Consider the following 18941-nt stretch of genomic DNA (forward strand, 5'->3'; position numbering starts at 1 on the left):
AACAGAGATAATACTCGGAATGATTCTTGAAAAAAAGGGAAGCCTTTTCCATCCTCTCCTTCTTTACCCTGGCTCCTTCCCTATAAGCATTTCTCAGCTTGTAGTGCAAGAAAAGAAGCCCAAAGTGAATGCAGTGATCTTACTGGGAAGATAACTGGATCACTCCCAGTGATCTTACTGGGAGTGATTCTACTGGGAGGTAGAATTCAGAGTCCTAGGCTGCTGAAATGCCTGGACTTGAAGGACAAAACCCTCAAGAAGAGGCAGCCATAGAGAAGTGAGAAGCACAGTATCAGGGAAAGACTTTGATAGGGTCCAGGGTTGTTTGAAGTTTTGTTTTCCCTTGAGGCCATGGTAGTTATTATTTCCATGGTGTAGGTAGTACTTTCTTCTAATTTGAGGCATTTACATCTAGGCCATGGCTTTTCTGGGATCTCGGGAAGACCCCGAATGTTTACCAAGGGCATTCCCATTTGGCAAGGCTTAAACTACAATCTCTGTCTCCCCAGCGCTGGGTGGGTGCCACGTCTTTGCTTGGTTTTTCAACCTGCCATCTCTTTTCTGCTGGGTCTCTGAAAGTCTCACCCCGCACATTCGCAGTTTAAGAGTCAATCCAGGAGTTAAGGGCAACAGACACACTCCGTTTATATGTCAAAGAGGAAACTGAGCATTATGAACTCTGAAAATGAAAACATGACATATCAAAATTTATAGGATGTAGCTGATGCATTACTTAGAGGGAAATTTTTAGCACCATAATCATGTCTGTAAAAAAGAAGGTTCTCAAATATCAGCTCTAGCTTCCATGTTAAGAAACTAGAAAAAGGACAAATGAAACCCAAACTGAGAAGAAAGGAAATAATAAAGATAAAATGACCAAATTATACAATGGTCAAAATATTCAAATAGATACTTCACCGAAGAATACATATGAATAACAAAGGAAAAGAAAAGACGCTTAACATCATTAGTTATGAGATAAATACAGATTAAAAGTAAACTGAGACAGCAGCACACAACTATGAGAATGGCTGCAACTATAAAAATGTCAACACCAAGTGTCCCTGAGGAGGGAAAGCAACTGCCACCCTCATATGCTGTGCCTAAGAATGTAAAACGCTTTCTCCGGCTCTGTGCCGGCAGCTCAGAGCCCGGAGCCCGCTTCAGATTCCGTGTCTCCTTCTCTCTCTGCCCCTCCCCCGCTAGTGTTCTGTGTCTCTCTCTGCCTTTCAAAAATAAATAAATGTTAAAAAAAATTTTTTTTAATAAAAAAATGTAAAATGCTTTGGAAAGCAGTTTGGCAGTTTCATAAAGGTCTTAACGTACGTGTTATAGCGTGTATTTAACACGCTATAATGCCCAATGTTTTAGCAGCATTATCAACGATAGCCAAACTATGGAGAGACCCCAAACGTCCATCAACCGATTAATGGATAAAGAAGATGTGGTATATGTACACAATGGAGTATTACCCAGCCATCAAAAAGAATGAAATCTTGCCATTTGCCATGATGTTGATGGAGCCAGAATGTATTATCCTAAGTGAATTAGGTCAATCAGAGAAAGACAAATACCATATGATTTCATATAGATGAGCATATGGGAAGAAGGGGATAAGAGAAGAGAGGGAAACAAACCACAAGAGACTCTTAACAATATAGAACAAATCATGGGTTGATGGAGGGAGGTGGAGGGGAGATGGGGCTAGATGGGTGATGAGTATTAAGGAGGGCACTTGTGGTGATGAGTGCTGGGTGTTGTATGTAAGTGACAAATCACTGAATCCTGGAACCAATATGGCACTGTATGTTAATTAACTAAACTTTAAGTTAAAAAAAAAAAGTGGAAAAAAAGTATAACATACATATACCATAAGACCCTGTCATTCCACTCCCTGATATTTACCCAAAAGAAATGAAAGCATACGTCCACAAAAAGACTTGAATATAAATATTCAAGGCTGCCTTGTTTGCAACAGCCCAAACTGGAAACAGCCCAAAAGTGCACTGACTGGTGAATAAAAAGACAAATCACCATACAACTGAATTATTATTCACCAATAAAAATGAATAAACTGCTGACATATACAACAACTTGGATGGCTCTCAAAATAATTATGTTGAGAGAAATAAACCAGGCCAAGAAGTTTACAAACTGTATGGATCTGTTTATAGAAATTTCCAACAAATTTACAGTGACAGAAAGCAGATCAATAGTAAACTGGAGACAGGGGTGGTGGGTCGTAAATGCCACACGAGGGCAGGAAGGAGTGCTTACACTGAAGGATAAAGAGACTTCTGGGGGTGCTAGTTATATTCCTGCTTGTGTTAATGAGCTCATGGATATAATGTATGCCAAACATATCAAATTGTTCACTTTAAATATGTTCAGTGTATTTTAAGTCAAACTATGCCTTGATAAAGCTGTTAAAATCATAAAATATTTAAATGAGCCTTAATTCATAATGTGGTGGAATAAGCGCTGTAGTAAGGGAATGGTGATAGGCTGTTTTTTTCCCATTTTAAGAGAGAATATTTATATTGTCATAAATTCTGTATTAAAATTGAGAATTTTAATGAAAACCTGAGAACTTTTACCCTAAGATCAGGAACAAGAAAACGATAGCTACTCTCACCACTTCTTTTCAACATAGTACTAGAAGTCCCAGCCACAGCAATCAGACAAGAAAAAGAAATAAAAGGCACCCAAATTGGTTAGGAAGAAGGAAAACTGTCACTATTTGCAGATGACATAATACTGTATGTAGAAAACACTGAAGACACCACCAAAAAAACAAACAAACAAACAAACAAACTACTGGACTTTATAAATGAATTCAGTAAGGTCGCAGGACACAAAATCAACATACAGAAACCTACTGCATTTCTATACGTTAATAATGAAGTAGGAGAAAGAGAAATTAAGAAAACAATCCATTTACAACTGCACCAAAACCAAGAAGGTACCTAGGAATAAACTTAACCAAGGAGGTGACAGATCTGTACTCTGAAAACTATAAAACATTGATGAAAGAAACTGAAGATGACAAACAAATGGGAAGGTATTCCATGCTCCTCGATTGAGAGAATAAATATCGTTAAAATGTCTATACTACCCAAAGCAATCTACACGTTTAGTGCAATCCCTATCAAAATACCAACAGCATTTTCACAGAACTAGAACAAATAATCCTTAAATTTGAGTGGGACTACAAAAGATACCAAATAGCCAAAGCAATCTTGAGAAAAAAGAACAAAACTAGAGGTATCGCAATCCCATATTTCAAGATATATTACAAATCTGTAGTAAACAAAACAGTATGGTGCTGGCACAAAAACAGACGCATAGATCAAAGGAACAGAATAGAGAACCCAGAAATAAACCCATTATTATATGACCAATTAATCTTCAAGAATATGCAATAGGAAAAAGACATTCTCTTCAACAAATGATGTTGAGAAAACTGGGCAGCTAGATATAAAAGAATGCAACTGGACCACTTTCTTACATCATACACAAACTAAAATTTATCATTTTAAATCTTGTACTTTTCTGAATGTTTTAAGCATAAGTTGAGTGTTAAGGTGAAGGAATATGCAGTTTGTTGTTTAGATATTAAATGAAATATTTTTTTCTTACTTGTTCCTCAGTTCCTTTAAAAATCATTTCCCCAATGCACCTTTCATGCATACGTCTAGAAGAAAGCTGTTCTCCACTGAGAGAGCCAAACAATAATAAGCCAGTTATTCTGAGCTTGAGCTACCCGTTTCTGGGTCCAGGGTGTTAAGGATATGTATTGTTTCAGTTCTTAAAATATACTCAAATCTAGAGAGTGAAAACTCCTTGACGCTTGTAGCAAAGATATATTTAATTTCTTCCTTTCCTTTGATTTTTATTTCTATTCATAAATCATCTCTTTACCCTTGGCAAAACTGCCAAGACTGCTAGCAAAGGCAAAGTGTTTACATACAGAAGATCTATTGATTTTCGTCACGCGCACGTCACAGAAAAGGTTTTCCACTCTGAGTTTGGCATAGCATGCAGGAAATCTATTTACCCAACCAGTAAAAACAAACCTCCTGCAAGTAACTCCATTTGTGCTGAAGTTACCTAGTTTGATTACTTTTGTTATACATACAAAAGTCAAGAGTCTCACATACAATTGGCCAACAGACACATGAAAAGATACTCAACGTTACTAATCATCAGTGAAACACAAATCAAAACCACAAAGAGATATCGCCTCAGAACAGTCAGAATGGCTACTATCAAAAATACAGGAAATGACAAGTGTTGGTGAGGATGTGGCGAAAAGAGAACTGCTGAGCACTGTTGGTGGGAATGTAAACTGGTGCGGCCACTGTGGAAAACACTATGCCTCTTTGCACCTCTGTGATCAGGAGCAGCAGTACGTGATCAGAGCAAACACCTCCAATATTTGGAGAACAGGGTCCTTTTCCCTCAGCCAAATTCCCCTAACCTGTATGCGAGATGCTTCAGAAATATGTGCCACTTGGCTGGGAGTACATGATGGGGAGCTGCTACTGGGCAGAGAGCTGAAATTGACCAAAACTAAACACAGTTTAATTTTGCAAGTTACCCCCTGGAATATGCAAGCCTTCAACAGATTCCAGAGTTCAAAAACAATTATAACAGACACATCCTATGAGTGCAATTACTGTCGGGGGGGGGGGCGGGCAGACAGCTCCCCATTGCTTCCTATTCTGCCATTGTCCTAGAATCCTGTTTTATTTATTTCTGCTCTATTCTTTATTATTTCCTTCCTTTTGGCGAGCTGCGGGCTTGGTTGTTCTTGTTTCTCTAGCTCCCAAGTTGTTAAGTTAGCTCGTTTGAGATCTTTTTTTCTTGACGTAAACATTTATTACTATAAACTTCCTTCTTAAAACTGCTTTTGCCACAGCCCATAAGTGTTGATATGTTGTGTTTCCATTTTTGTTTGTCCAGAGATACTTTCCAGTTTCCTCTTTTGTTTCTGAACTTTTGTTGTTGTACCTTCTTTTTAAAGTATAATTAACATACAGTGTTACTTAATTTCAAGTGTAAAAGATAGTGATTCAACAACTCTATATATTATGCTATCTCACTTCAAGTGTAACTGCCCTCCATCACCATACGATGCTATTACGATATCCTTGATTATATTCCTTCACCACGCTTTACCTTTAATCCCAAGACTTATTCATTCAATAACTGGAAGCCTGTACCTTCCACTCCTCTTTACCCATTTCACCAATCCTCTCATCCCCAACCCTCTGACAACCACCAGATTGTTCTCTGTATTTATGGGTCTGTTTCTGTTTGTTTATTCATTTGTTTTTAGATTCCATGTGTAAATCAAATCATAGGGTATTTGTCTTTCTCTGTCTGATGTGTTTCACTTAGCATAATACCCTCTAGGTCTACCTGTGATGTCATAAATACCAAGATATCATTTTTTACTATGAAAATAATACACACACACACACACACATTTCTTTATCCATTCATCTACTGATAGACACTTACGTTGCATCCATGTCTTGGCTACTGTACATAATGCTGCAATAAATACAGGGGTGTACATATGTTTTTGAAGTAGTGTTTTCTTTTTCTTTGGGTAAATACCCAGTACTGGAATTACTGGATCATACATTATTGCTTTTTAAATTCGAGGGACCTCCATGCTGTTCTCCATAGTGGCTCCATCAATTTACATTCTCAACAATGCACAAGGGTTCCTTTTCCTCCACATCCTCACCAACATTTGTTATTTATTTCTGGCCATTCTGAGATACAAGGTGATGTCTCACTACGGTTTTGATTTGCATTTCTCTGATGATTACTGACGACTAGTGATGTGAGGTAGCCTTTCATGTGTCTATTGGTCTGTAGGAAGTAGAATAAAAAAATTTACAAAAAAATATAGTAAAAAATTTTTAAAAATTTATAAAAACGGAAAATAAAAATAAAATTTTTCTTATTCTGTATTCAAGATTAAGAGAAGAAAAGGAAAAAAAAAACCCAAATAGATGGACCAGCGAACAGAATGAAATCGAAACGAAATTACGTCCAGTTTGCCCTGGAAGCCAAACTATAAAGCACCGTGTATCTGTACACTTAGGAGGCGGAGAGACTTGTGGTCCTCTAGGGCTTGGTTGGTGCAGTTGGATGGGGCTTGGTGTAACGGCTCGATTCTCCACTAGGTGGCTCTGCTTAGCTTAGGGGGATGGACGGATGCACGTGTGTGGAAGAGGGGAAAATGGCATTACCCAGCTTCCCAGTCTGGCACGGGAACACCGCACTCTCACTGACCAGCAGTCAAGCAACCCTCCTATGTCTCTGTTTTCTGTCCACTCCCTGCTTCTACACTGTCTGCATTCAAGCCATCCTGCCGCGCAGCACCTCCGTCCAGAATTTTATTTCAGACGGGGCTGTTTCCAACCACCCCCCCACCACCACCACCACTTCTGAGGGCCCTGTGGCTTGGACCTGCTCCAACCCTCTGGGGGAGGGTCTCACCGAGCAATGGCTGGGTGCCGGCTCGCCCCAGCAGAAGTTCGTGCAATTGCACAGAAGAGGTTAAGGGGCTGTGGTAAATCACAACGCACAACCGGCACCAGGTTTGACCTCATCCTGGCATCTTTGTTTCAATGCCAGAAAACGTGGCTGTTCCCTGGGGTCCGCTGGGACCTTTGCCTGTGGGGAGGTCCTCTACCAAATGCCCTCCTAGCAGGGGAACTGCTTCTCCCCACGTAGCCCCCAGAACCTCGGACCTCACTGCCTGCTCCCGGGGATTCGCCTGCCAGGTATTGAGCTGCGGAATGTCTGACTGCTCTCCCCTGTTCATAGAGCCCTAATGGTATCGAAACCCTCTCCTTTCTCCCTTTCTTGTCCAGTTACTCGTGGCTGTTTCCACTCTTTCCCTCCAGCTACTTTCAGCGGGAGTGCTTTTCCTGTACTCTGCCCCCTTTCTCTGTTCTCTCTCTGCAAAAACAGCTCTCTACCCTCCATGGCCTCTCTCCCCCAGTTTACCTCTCTGCCAAGTTCTGTGGCTCGAGTTATGCAGATTGTTGTGTTCATCCTCAGATCAATTTTCTAGGTGTGCAAAATGGCTTGGTGCTCATCTGGTTGGATTTCAGGGACGAGAGAAGCAGAGAACTTCCATGTTGCTCCAGCATCCCGGCCCCTCCCTCAGGAAACCTCTATTGACCATCTATAAATCTTCCTTGGAAAAATGTCTATTCAGGTCCAATTTAGTTTAGTTTTGTTGTTGCTGAGTTCTGTAAGTTCTTTGTATATTTTGGATGTTAGGTTCTGAATGGATACATGATTTGCAAATATCTCCTGTTCAGTAGGATGTCTTTTGTTTTGTTGATGGTTTCCTTTGCTGTGCAAAAGCTTTTCATTTGGGTGTAGTCCAAATAGTTGACTTTTGCTTCCCCCCCCCCCCCCGTCTGAGGAAACATATCTAGAAAAATATTCCTAGCACTGATGTCAAAAAGATTACACCTATGTTTTCTTCCAGCAGCTTTATGGTTTCAGGTCTCACTTTAATCCACTTTATTTTTGTGTATGGTGTAAGAAAGTGGTTCAGTTTCATTCTTCTGTGTATAGCTGTCCAGGTTTCTCAACATCATTTATTGAAAAGAGTGTCTTTCCCCCACTTTATGGTCTTGCTTCCTTTGTCATAGATTAATTGACCATATAAGCAGGGGTTTATTTCTGAGCTCTCTATTCTTTTCCATTGATCTACATGTCTATTTTGTGCCATACTGTTTTGATTACTATAGCTTGTAGGGATCAAAATCTAGGATCGTGATACCTCCAGTTTTGTTCTTTTCTCAAGATTGCTTCGGCTATTTGGTGTCTTTTGTAGTTCCACTCAAATTTAGTATTACGTGTTCCAGTTCTGTAAAAAGTACTATTGGTATTTCGATAGAGATTGAATGGAATCTACAGATTGCTTTGCGTAATATGGACATTTTAACAATATTAATTCTTCTAATCCATGAGGATGGAATATCTTTCCATTTGTGTCATTTAAAATTTCTTTCATCAATGTTTTACAGTTTTTAGAGTACAGATGTTTCATTTCTTTGGTTAAGTTTATTCCTAGGTATTTTATTCTTTTTGAATAAAATTTTAAGTGGGATGGTTTTCTTAATTTCTTTCTGCTACTTCATTCTTAGAGTATAGAAATACAACAGATCTCTGTGCATTGATTTTATATCCTGTGACCTTAGTGAACTCATTCATGAGTTCTAATAGTTGTTTGGCGGAGTCTAGAATTTTCTATATATACTATCATGCCATCTGCAAACAGTGACGGTTTTACTTCATCCTTACCAATTTGGATGCCTTTTATTTCTTTTTATTGTCTGACTGCTGCAGTTAGGGCTCCCAGTACTACATTAAATAAAAGTGGTAAAAATGAACATCCTTGTCATGTTACTGATCTTAGAGGAAAAGCTCTCAGTTTTTCACCACTGCATATCATGTTAGCTGTGGATTTTTCTTATATGGCCTTAATTATGTTGAGCTGTGTTCCCTCTAAACTCACTTGGTTGAGAGTTTTTATTGCGAATGGATGTTGCATTTTGTCAAGTGCTTTTCTGCATCTACTGAGATGACTGTCTAGTTTTTTATCCTTTGTCTTGTTAATCCGGTGTATCACACTGATCGACAGGCCCTCAGCAGTGCAGAGACCAAACCCTGCCCAGTGTGTCCACAGCAGGCAAAGGAGGTCACTGTAGCTGATGGGGCTAAAGGCAAATGTGGCCCAGCCATAACAGTAGGGTGCAGGCAGCCCACACGGGAGATACTTCTGTCTGGAACACCTAGTTCTGGTGACCAGGGAACGCTGTGCTGCAGGGCCCCACAGGGCCTCTCTTCTACAAGATCACTACTTCCAAGACCAGGAGACACAGCTGACCTCCCTAATAATACATGGAAACAAACACAGAAAGTTAGACAAAATGAAGAGACCGAAGAATATGTACCAAATGAAAGAACAGGACAAAGTTACAGAAAAAGATCTAAATGAAACTGAAACCAGCAATATGCCCAATAAAAAATTCAAAGTAATGTGCGTAATAAAGACTAGAGCAAAAATAAAAGAAATAAAGACCAAAAATAGAAAAGATCAATGAAATCAGGAGTTTGTTTCTTTGAAAAGATGAACAAAATTGATAAACCTTCAGCCAGATTCATCTAGAAGATGAGAGAGAGAGGACTCAAGTCAATGAAATCAGAAACATAGAATGAGAAATAACAACTGATACCACAGGAATACAAAGGATTATAAGAGACTATAAAAATTGCAGGCCAATGAATTAGACGACCTAGAAGAAACTGATAAATTCCTAGAAACATACAATCTTCCAAAACTGAATAAGGAAAAGAAAATTTGAACAGATGAATTACTAAGTAATGAAACTGAACTGATAATCAAAACACTCCCAACAAACAAAAGTCCAGGAATAGATAGCTTCACAAGTGAATTCTACCAAACATTTAAATAAGAGTTAATATGTATTCTTCTCACACTTCTAAAAAAGGAAGGAAGACTTCCAAATTCATTCTATAAGGCCAGCATTACCCTGATGCCAAAATCAGATAGACACTACAAAAAAGATAACTACAGGCCAATATCTCTGATAAACACAGATGCAAAAATCTTCAACAAAATATTAGCAAACCAAATGCAACTGTGCATTAAAGAAATCATTCATCACAACCAAGTAGGATTTATTCCAGAGATGCATGAGTGGTTTCCCTTTTGATTTCTTTGACGCGTTGGATTATTCAGTAGTGTGTTGTTTAATTTCCACATTATTTGTGATTTTATCCAGCTTTCCTCCTAGTACTGATTTCTAATTAAATATAATTATGATCAGGGAAAAAAATACTTGATGTTATTTCAATCTTCTTAAATTTGTTAAGGCTTGCTTTGTGGCCCAACATGTAATCTATCCTGGAGAATGTTCCATGTGCACTGGAAAAGAATGTGTATTCTGGTGCTGTTGGATGGAATGTTCTGAATATGCCTATAAGGTCCATTTTGTCTATTGTGTTATTGAGGACAGCTGTTTCCTTATCGATTTTCTGTCCAAATGATCTTTCCATTGTTGAAAGTGGGGAATTGAACTCCCTATTATTATATTGCTGTGAATTTCCCCCTTCAGTTTTGTTTATAGTTTAAATATTTAGGTGCTCCAATGTCAGGTGCAAACAAACTTATAATTCTCATATCCTCTTAATAAATTGACCTCCATAATACTATATAGTGACCTTCTTTGTCTCTTATGACTGATTTGGCCTGAATGTTTATTCTATCTAATATTAATATAGCCACTCCTGCTCTCTTCTGGTTACCATTTACTTGTAATATTTTTTTCAATCCCCTTACTTTTGCCTATGTGGCCTGAAAGCCGACGTGAGTCTCTTATCAGCGGCATATTGTTAGATCTTTTTTTATTTATCCAGTCACTCTATGTCTTTTGATTGGAGAATTTAATCCGTTTACATTTAAAGTAATTACTTACTGGTAAGGACTTACTATAGCCATTTTAATAACATGTATTATTCCCACAGGTCCTAAAGATAAATCACAGCATGCCACATGGGAAAGAGACCAGGGTGGTCAGGAGGAGGAACACAGGAGCTGAGGAGTGCTTAGGCCTTGCCTTTATTGGGGCTTCCATGGGAAAGGCAAGGCAGAGCAGGGTGAACAGCCCAGGAATGGCTAGTTTAAATGATTTTTTGCAGGCTTTGGACTATAAGGTGGTTTCTAGTTGGCTGTTACCTGGTTCTGGAATGATTATGGCAAAGGAATAATGCCTCCTGGGGTATATGGGCCAGATAGAGGAGAGAGGGCTGTGGATTAGTTTGCAGATCAAAGGCATCCTCCCCGCTGAGATCTTACTATATGTAAGAACTGACTAGCTCTGGGAGGGGCAGTCTCCACACAGAAAGGTTTTTTGTTAAGATGTTGAAACATCAGCATATACAGAAAATTAAAAATATATACAATACAGAGCCTTACCCAGTCTTAAATCAGTACAGTCCTGATTCAACTAAAGTGATCAGTTAGCTACCAACTGATCAGGCAGAGAGAAGAGTGATTTTTCGCAGGGGACTAGAATGGCACAAATGTCTTACACACAATGTCTAGAAGTTAAGTAAAGTTGTATTGCTAGGTAACATAAGGTTGAACCACGCTTGCATTCCTGAGATAAAACTTATTTGATCAAAATATTTACTTGGTTGACTGTTTATAGAATATACTATTGAATTAAGTTAGCTGATACTATATTTAGGTTTTACGTACTTATACTGATTGAGTAGTTCTAGACTCCTATGACTGCATCCACACCTGCATCTCGAGGTTTTTGTGGAGGAGAAGGGAAACTGAAAGTTACACGTGGTACTCAATACTGACAAACTAAAAGATTCCTATGTAAATACTCTTTATTTCTATTTATCTGCAGGTCAGTGTGGTCCTGGTTTGTCCACACTTCTGGCTGGGTTTCTTCATAGTCCCTATTGTGTGCCTGATTCTAAATCTACTATGGACATCGTAAGTTGAAAATTAAGGTAGTAACCAAAAAAATATACTGTCATGGTTAATTCTTCTTTTCCAATTATGTGGTCTTCAAATTAAGTTGAATTTGAAAATTTGCCACTTTATGAATATTAACAGTCATGGGACTTTTAGAAGTAAATGTCTTCTGCCTTCACCACCGTAGATTTCCCAGCAACCAATTTGGGGGGGAAAAAAGATGTTATCAAAATACATGAGAGGTAAATTTGGTAGTGAACTACCTAGTTCATGATCTTTCCTGAAAGGTCATCCACTTACTCTTTAGAAGTGGGACTTCTGTCCATTTTAGAGGAACCAAAATCTGATACCAGAGGATCACAGATTAAAAACTAATAACAAAATAAGAAACAGGAGGAAGATGTTCAAATTAGAAAGACATTCTTCACTTTTTAAAAATATGGGAAATAAGAATCTATTAAATATAGTTCCCCCAGAATATTTAGGTATTAGATGACAGAAACTCCCCTCCCCCTTTTTTTTCTTACCAAATCCAACAGGAATAAAAAGCTTTTTTTTTTTTTTAAATTTTTTTTTCAACATTTTTTATTTTATTTTTGGGACAGAGAGAGACAGAGCATGAACGGGGGAGGGGCAGAGAGAGAGGGGGACACAGAATCGGAAACAGGCTCCAGGCTCCGAGCCATCAGCCCAGAGCCTGACGCGGGGCTCGAACTCACGGACCGCGAGATCGTGACCTGGCTGAAGTCAGACGCTTAACCGACTGCGCCACCCAGGCGCCCCAGGAATAAAAAGCTTTTAACTAAGGTGTTAGAAATCCCTGAAATCCCTAATGTTACAGATAAAGAACCCATGAAATTACAAGCTTTAAAAATCAGAAATAACTTGTACACGATCATTGTACATAATGTGTAACATAAACAACAGGGCTTTACAACATCATAGGGGAGCCTGAGTGGCTCAGTCAGTTGAGCACCTGACTTCGGCTCAGGTCCTGATCTCACGGTCCGGTCCATGGTGTTGAGACCCATATCGCGCTCTGTGCTGACAGCTCAGAGCCTGGAGCCTGCTTCGGATTCTGTGTCTCCCTCTCTCTCTGCCCCTCCCCTGCTCACAGTCTCTCTGTCTCTCTCAAAAATAAACATTAAAAAATAAACATCATAAATTTCAAACTAAGAAGTTAGAGAAAGAAATATTCTAGAAGGGAGAATACTAATTTTGCTTTTTAATGTCCAACTCTTCCTTAATTCCTCTATATATCAGGGCAAATGTAATTATTTATAGACCCCAAAGCAGAGGAGTGAATCTTTCTCAAATCCTCCCCCCCCCAAACATATTAGGTTCTTTTTCTCTTTCCGTGTGTTGTGTGTGTGTGTGTGTGTGTGTGTGCGCGCGTGCGTGCTTGCACAAGTGTGGGGGAGGGAGTCTTTTCATTCATTCCACCTTCAGCAAGAATTGTCTTTTAAGAAACCGTTTGAAGAACCCTTTATATCACTATTAACTCATCAACCAAAGTTAGCGATGGGAGGTGGAGAGAAAGGACTTAATACGTTTGTAATATGCATGTTTATTCATTCGATCCTGAAAGCAGGAGGCTTCAGGGCAGAGACAGGCCAGTAGTGCTTACTCGTGGCAACAGCCACTTTGGTGCCCCCCTGCTGGGGTCATGCCAGGAGAGCTGGATGGACAGCCCTCCTGGCATGAAAGGTATGTCACAGCGGAGGAAGCCCCCAGACTATGAACCTGGGAGTCTGTGCAGGAGAACGGCAGTTTTCCTCTCTTCTCTGCTGAGAGAGGAGAGAGGCTTTGCTCCTTAATGTAAGCAAATTCTCCTGGGGAAGAGAAGGAGACGGATCATGGGTTCCCGCTCTTTGGAATGCGAGTAAAGTTGTGCAGGGGTGAGATAAAACCAGTGTCTCCGGGCTCACAAATCCTAGAATATCTCCATGGCTCCGATCTCATCACATTTTGAAACGTACACATTCTGCCCTGGCACAGAATGTCTTCTCCACAGTCCCACAGGTACATCTTATCTTCCATTCAGTAGGTTTTGCCATTTGGGGAGGAAACCATTCTAATGTAATTAATAGTTACATACCCACCTTTGTATTAACAGATCTCAGACTTTAAAAAATAATTATAACAAAAAAAAAAAAAAACCCTGGAAACATACCATTTCCCATTTTGGGGGCACCTCCAATCTGAGTGCTCCAGGATGTGCTGCCCCAAAGGCATTTATTTACTTAGTACCCAAGGGTTCCTACTAGCAGAGTTGTGGCCAGTAGGGAGACAGAAACCTCAACCGAACTAGGATACGTTGAAGACTCCCAACCTAAACTAACCATTTCAGGGGCGCCTGAGTGGCTCAGTCAGTTAAGCATCCGACTCCTGATTTTGACTCAGGTCACGATCTCACAGTTGGTGAGATGGAGCCCCACGTCTGCACTGTGCTACCAGTGCAGAGCCTGCTTGGGACACTCTCTCTCCCTCACGGTCTCTCAAAATAAATAAATAAACATGAAAACATTCTTTAAAACGAGCATTTCATATCTATACCACAGCATCGATTTCCCCAGTGCCATACGTACTGGTCCTGTTTCATTCCATACTTTCTTTTGCTTACAGAATGCAATTTTCTTCACATTGCTTTATTCCATCTCTGAGTATAAATATTTCTATTAAGTTGGATGAGATTCTTTCTGGAAAGAAAAAAAAAAACCTTTCTATAAAGTGCTCGATCTGGGGAAATTTTAAACTACTACATTTTAACGTGCAATATATTTCTCCTAATTATTCCTCACTACATCCTAATCCGCCTCCCATCCACAAGTTTTTCAGTTTAACCTCGGAAATAATTACTGAGGAACAAAGTAACCGACTGGGCATTAACTGCGGTCACGTAGATGAAGAATGTGCCACACGCTGACAGTGCACAAGCGTGTCTTCCGTGCTGGTGTCACTGCGGAACTTGGAGCTTGAGTTTTCGCATCTTCCTGAAAGTGTGTTAAACTTTTTTAAAGGTGTTAAGTTCCAGCACGTGGCGTTACAAATACCTCAGTATGAGCTCTTCAGCACATCAGCTGCGTTATTTCTGCTCTTTCTTAGCTCACCATTCGTTTCTCCATTTCAGAACTCAAACTCTTACGGGTAAGAAACGTCAGAATGAGGTAGTCATCTTTTGCCCTGTGGCATCCGAAACCCTCCTGGATGGTCCTCTCCTATCAGGCAATAAGGGGTAGATGTAGATCCGTAAACACTCCATTTTCATCCTCTTAACCACCTGCACTTTCACGTTGTATCAAACTTTGCTTGAAACACCTCATTGGGCACATGTACAATATGGATAGTATGTATTTCTTAAAAAGCATAAATTTGGTTTTCTTGAATTAATTTCTCAATTCTTCCAAATTGTTTACCTGAGATGGCATTTGTATTTTTTTTAACGTTTATTTATTTGAGAGAGAGAGTGTGTACGTGCGCGTGAGTGGGGAGGGGAAGAGAGAGGGAATCCTAAGCAGGTTCCACACTCGGCGTGGAGCCCTAAGTGGGGCTCCACCCCACAAACCTGAGCTGAAATCAAGAGTCGGTTGCTCAACTGACTGAGCCACCCAGCACCCCTGAGATGGCATTTTTAAATGAACTGCTACATACTCACAGCACAGCGAAGTTCATCTGTCAAGGTTGCTGCCCCCGCCCCCCGCCCCGGGGGGCTTCCTGCTGTGCAGCGAGGAGAAAATGTGGTGGCTTGAAGGGTGCCCTGATGATCTGGGGAGGGCTTTTCTGGACAGCCAAACTGAGCATTTCTCTATCTGCTTTAGAGCCAGGCGTGGTTTTGAGTTCGGAAAGTTCCAAATATATGCTGTAATGAAAACTGATGTGGTTTAGGTGTCATTTTAATATCTATTTTATATAAAATGTGTAAGATTTCAAATTCAACCTAATGTTAACGTACCAATCTACATTTCAAATGACAGCACTTTAGCTCACGGAATTACGATTAGAACAGCTAATACATATAAAGTGTTTAGAAAATTACCTGCCACATGCTGCTATTTATGTACGGATCTTTTTGTTTATGTCTCATGCGTACTTCCTTGACAATTTAGTTCTATTGTTTATTCTATAGAAAAATCATAAGTGACAAATACCATATTTTACTATTTAGAACCCATTCCCAGGTGTTAGAAGATGTTTATACTCTACCTTGAACTTTCTTTCCATAAAACAAAAACTGTTCATTTTCGAGTAAACAGCAAATATAGCCTGTGCCTCTATTTCAACTGCTTTACAAAATGTTCTCCTCCATCACTCTTCACCTTTCCTTACATTGTGATGTCCAAAAATGTCGTTAGATAGACACCCAGTAAGTAAAGCTTTTTTATAATGAATAATCACGGACTTCTGAACCTGTCAAAGTATGGCTTTTCTTTTCCAACATTCAAACCATATCTTGTTAGCTACATTTCCTTCGTTGTTCGTTTGTTAAGTTACTTCCCATCAGCAATTTCCTGATACACCTGAGACAGATAAACCTTGTAGTTAACATACGAAGAGTATGGTAAAGTGTTCGCTTGTTACATGTTCATAATTTTACTTTAATCCAAAAGGATTTCAAGAGATTCAATGCAGTGCCAACACAGTGACATCACAGGTTTTAAGTTAAAATATCAGTAGAACAGCTGCTGACTAGAGAGAAAGGCAGCTTCCTTTGTTTAGGGAACAGCTTAGAAAATTCCTAAAATTGAAGTATACCAGTTAGACACATGTGTTTTTCTTCAAGTATACAATAGTGTTTAGGCTTGTTAATTCTTTATTTATTTTTTTTTTTTATGCTTATTTTTGAGAGAGACAGAGCGTGAGCGGGGAAGGGGCAGAGAGAGAGAGAGACAAAATCCAAAGCAGGCTTCAGGCTCTGAGCCCGCAGCACAGACCTAGACCCAGGGCTGGAACTCAGGAACTTCGAGATCATGACCTGAGCTGAAGTCAGAGGCTTACCCAACTGAGCACCCACGCACCCCTGCTTGTTAATTCTTTTATAATACAATTTTGAAGTGTGTGGCATCACATTCTTTGATGGTTTTTGTTCCAAAACTTGACCACTGACCTCTCTAATAATTTCTCCCAATCACCCAATCTTCCTTCTTCCCGTGATTTTCTGTCTCAGCCAGCCTAAAATTTATAAACCACCAAGTCTCACTACCAGCCTAAACTCTTGCACTTTTTAATCGTACTTGTCTGGGGATGTGAGCGGCTATGACTACCCAGGAGTCTGTGAGCTGTCCTCTGTGTCACTTCTTAGTGCCTGCCAGACCCCTCCCAAGGCCACAGATGGCCTGCTCCGGCCCCATCTCCCCTGCCTCTCTCAGGTCATGCTTACTGTGCCCCTCCCGCCACAGGGGTTTCCCAGAGTGGGTCTCCTCTGTCCAGAATGCTCTCCCACACCCTCCTTCACTAACCGGCTTCTCCTCCTTCACCCCAGCTCAAATTCCACTTCTCCAGAGAACGCTTTGCTAACACCTCTGCCTCACACCGGAATGGTGCCGCGTGGGGCCCCTTCCATCATACCTGCTTCCCTCTGACATGGCTCATTCGTGTACTTGTCTGTTGACTGTCTCTCTATATACGTTGGAAGCGTTGCGAAAGCAGAAACCGGAGCTCCTGAGTGGCTTACCCGGTTAAGCGTCCGACTTCGGCTCAGGTCATGATCTCATGGTTTGTGACTTCGAGCCCCGCGTCGGGCTCGGTGCTGACGGCTCAGAGCCTGGAGCCTGCTTCGGATTCTGTGTCTCCCTCTCTCTCTGCTGCCCCTCCCCCGCTCACGCTCTGTCTCTCTCTCAGAAACAAATGTTAAAAAAATTTAAAAAAGAGAAAGTAGAAACAATGTCTATTTTTGCTTTGGTATCTAATTGTGGCTCAAAGAAACTTAAAGAATACTGGAGTGGATGAATGGTGAGTGCATGAATACAGACAGAGACCCTAATGAAAACAAGTTGCCACAGAAAGGGAGAGCACTGTCGTGTCGGTTTCAAGTCAGAAACGCACACCTGTGGTCAAGCACCGACAGGACACATCCACTCTGCCATTACGACTGCTGTGAATGGCACAGGTAGTCCTAGGTCTCTCTGATCCAAGTGAGGGTTGGAGGCAGCACACAGCTGAAAACTTGAGAATCAAGATTCCCAACTAGTGACCATGGTAGAAAAAGTCATACGGAATCACGTCTCAGTCCTCTGAACCTTCAACTGTCTGGCTAAAATGCACGCAGATTGACTCGTCCAGAGTCACGGCCCCTGCAACTCAGACACACACCCAGATCTACAGACTTGCACGGAGAGTCGGCAGTGTTCGGGGCGGCTGCAGCACCCCCTCTGGTAACGCCTCGTAGCAGCTGGGAAAGCAAGACTCTGGTTTCGCTCGGAGGCTGGGCACAACGCATCGCATCTCATCGTACAGCCTGTAGGCAAGGGATGTCCAGCTACCCAAGAGGGAGAAATTGTTGCTTACACTGTGTAAAGCTCATGTGTTCTTTTTATCTTTCCCATGCGATACAGGATTAGAAATACCTGCAACAGAACGTTACTAGAAGAAGTTCGTAAGATGGAAAGAGGCAGAGTTCAAGAACTTCATCTTCCAACAGCGTTTCAAAAAAGGTGAGGCTCTTCCCTTTATCCTGACTTTTGTTACAAACCTGATCTCCTTGTTCTTTTTCTACCTTTCCCCTCCCAGGCACTTCCATACTGGTCACGATTCCGCAAGTTTATTAAGTGCACGTCAGCAGGCTTCTTGCACTTCACACCCCCAGCCACACCAGCTTCCCGTAAGATCCTCCTTTCAGCGGATGGCAACTTCATCCTTCCAGTTTCTCAGGCCAGAAATCTTGAAGTCATTCTCACGTCCTCTTTCTCCTATCCCACCCCCATCGTGTCAGAAAATCTTACTGTTCCTACTTCAAAACAAAACAAAACAAAACAAAACAAAAAACCCTGAGAATTTGATCACTACTCACAGCCTGCACCGTCTTGACCAGGTCCAGCCTCCATCATCTTTCTCCTGGATTATTGCAGAAGCCTCTTACCAGGTATCTCTGCTTCTGGCCTTCCAGATAGCAGTCAGAGGGAGGAGGCTCTGGCAGGGTAAATCAGACCATAGCACTCCCTGCTCTCTGCCTTCCTGTGACCTCTCCTCTCACTCTCTCACTCAGAGAAAGACAAGGCCCTTTTAGTGGCTTCCAGTGCCCTACACACAGTCCCGTCCCACACAGTCCCATCACTCTCTCTCTCTCTCTCTCTCTCTCTCTCTCTCTCACACACACACACACACACACACACACACACACACACACAACCAATGTGAGATACCTCCTTATGGCTTTCTCTTCTCA

The 18941-nt window shown here is 40.9% G+C and overlaps 1 protein-coding gene across 6 annotated transcripts in view; it reads left to right on the forward strand.

Moving 5' to 3' along the window:
- LOC131488074 (phospholipid-transporting ATPase IB-like) overlaps nucleotides 1-18941 on the forward strand; it is a 212987-nt gene that overhangs the window by 177652 nt on the left and 16394 nt on the right. For all 6 annotated transcript variants that reach the window (XM_058689430.1, XM_058689457.1, XM_058689465.1 and 3 more), the window contains 2 exons: nucleotides 11490-11578; nucleotides 18112-18210. In XM_058689430.1, the coding sequence (XP_058545413.1) occupies nucleotides 11490-11578; nucleotides 18112-18210 (188 nt within the window). The remainder of the gene's footprint in view (nucleotides 1-11489; nucleotides 11579-18111; nucleotides 18211-18941) is intronic.

Source organism: Neofelis nebulosa, chromosome 1 (genome assembly GCF_028018385.1).
Source record: "Neofelis nebulosa isolate mNeoNeb1 chromosome 1, mNeoNeb1.pri, whole genome shotgun sequence".
NCBI lineage: Eukaryota > Metazoa > Chordata > Mammalia > Carnivora > Felidae > Neofelis > Neofelis nebulosa.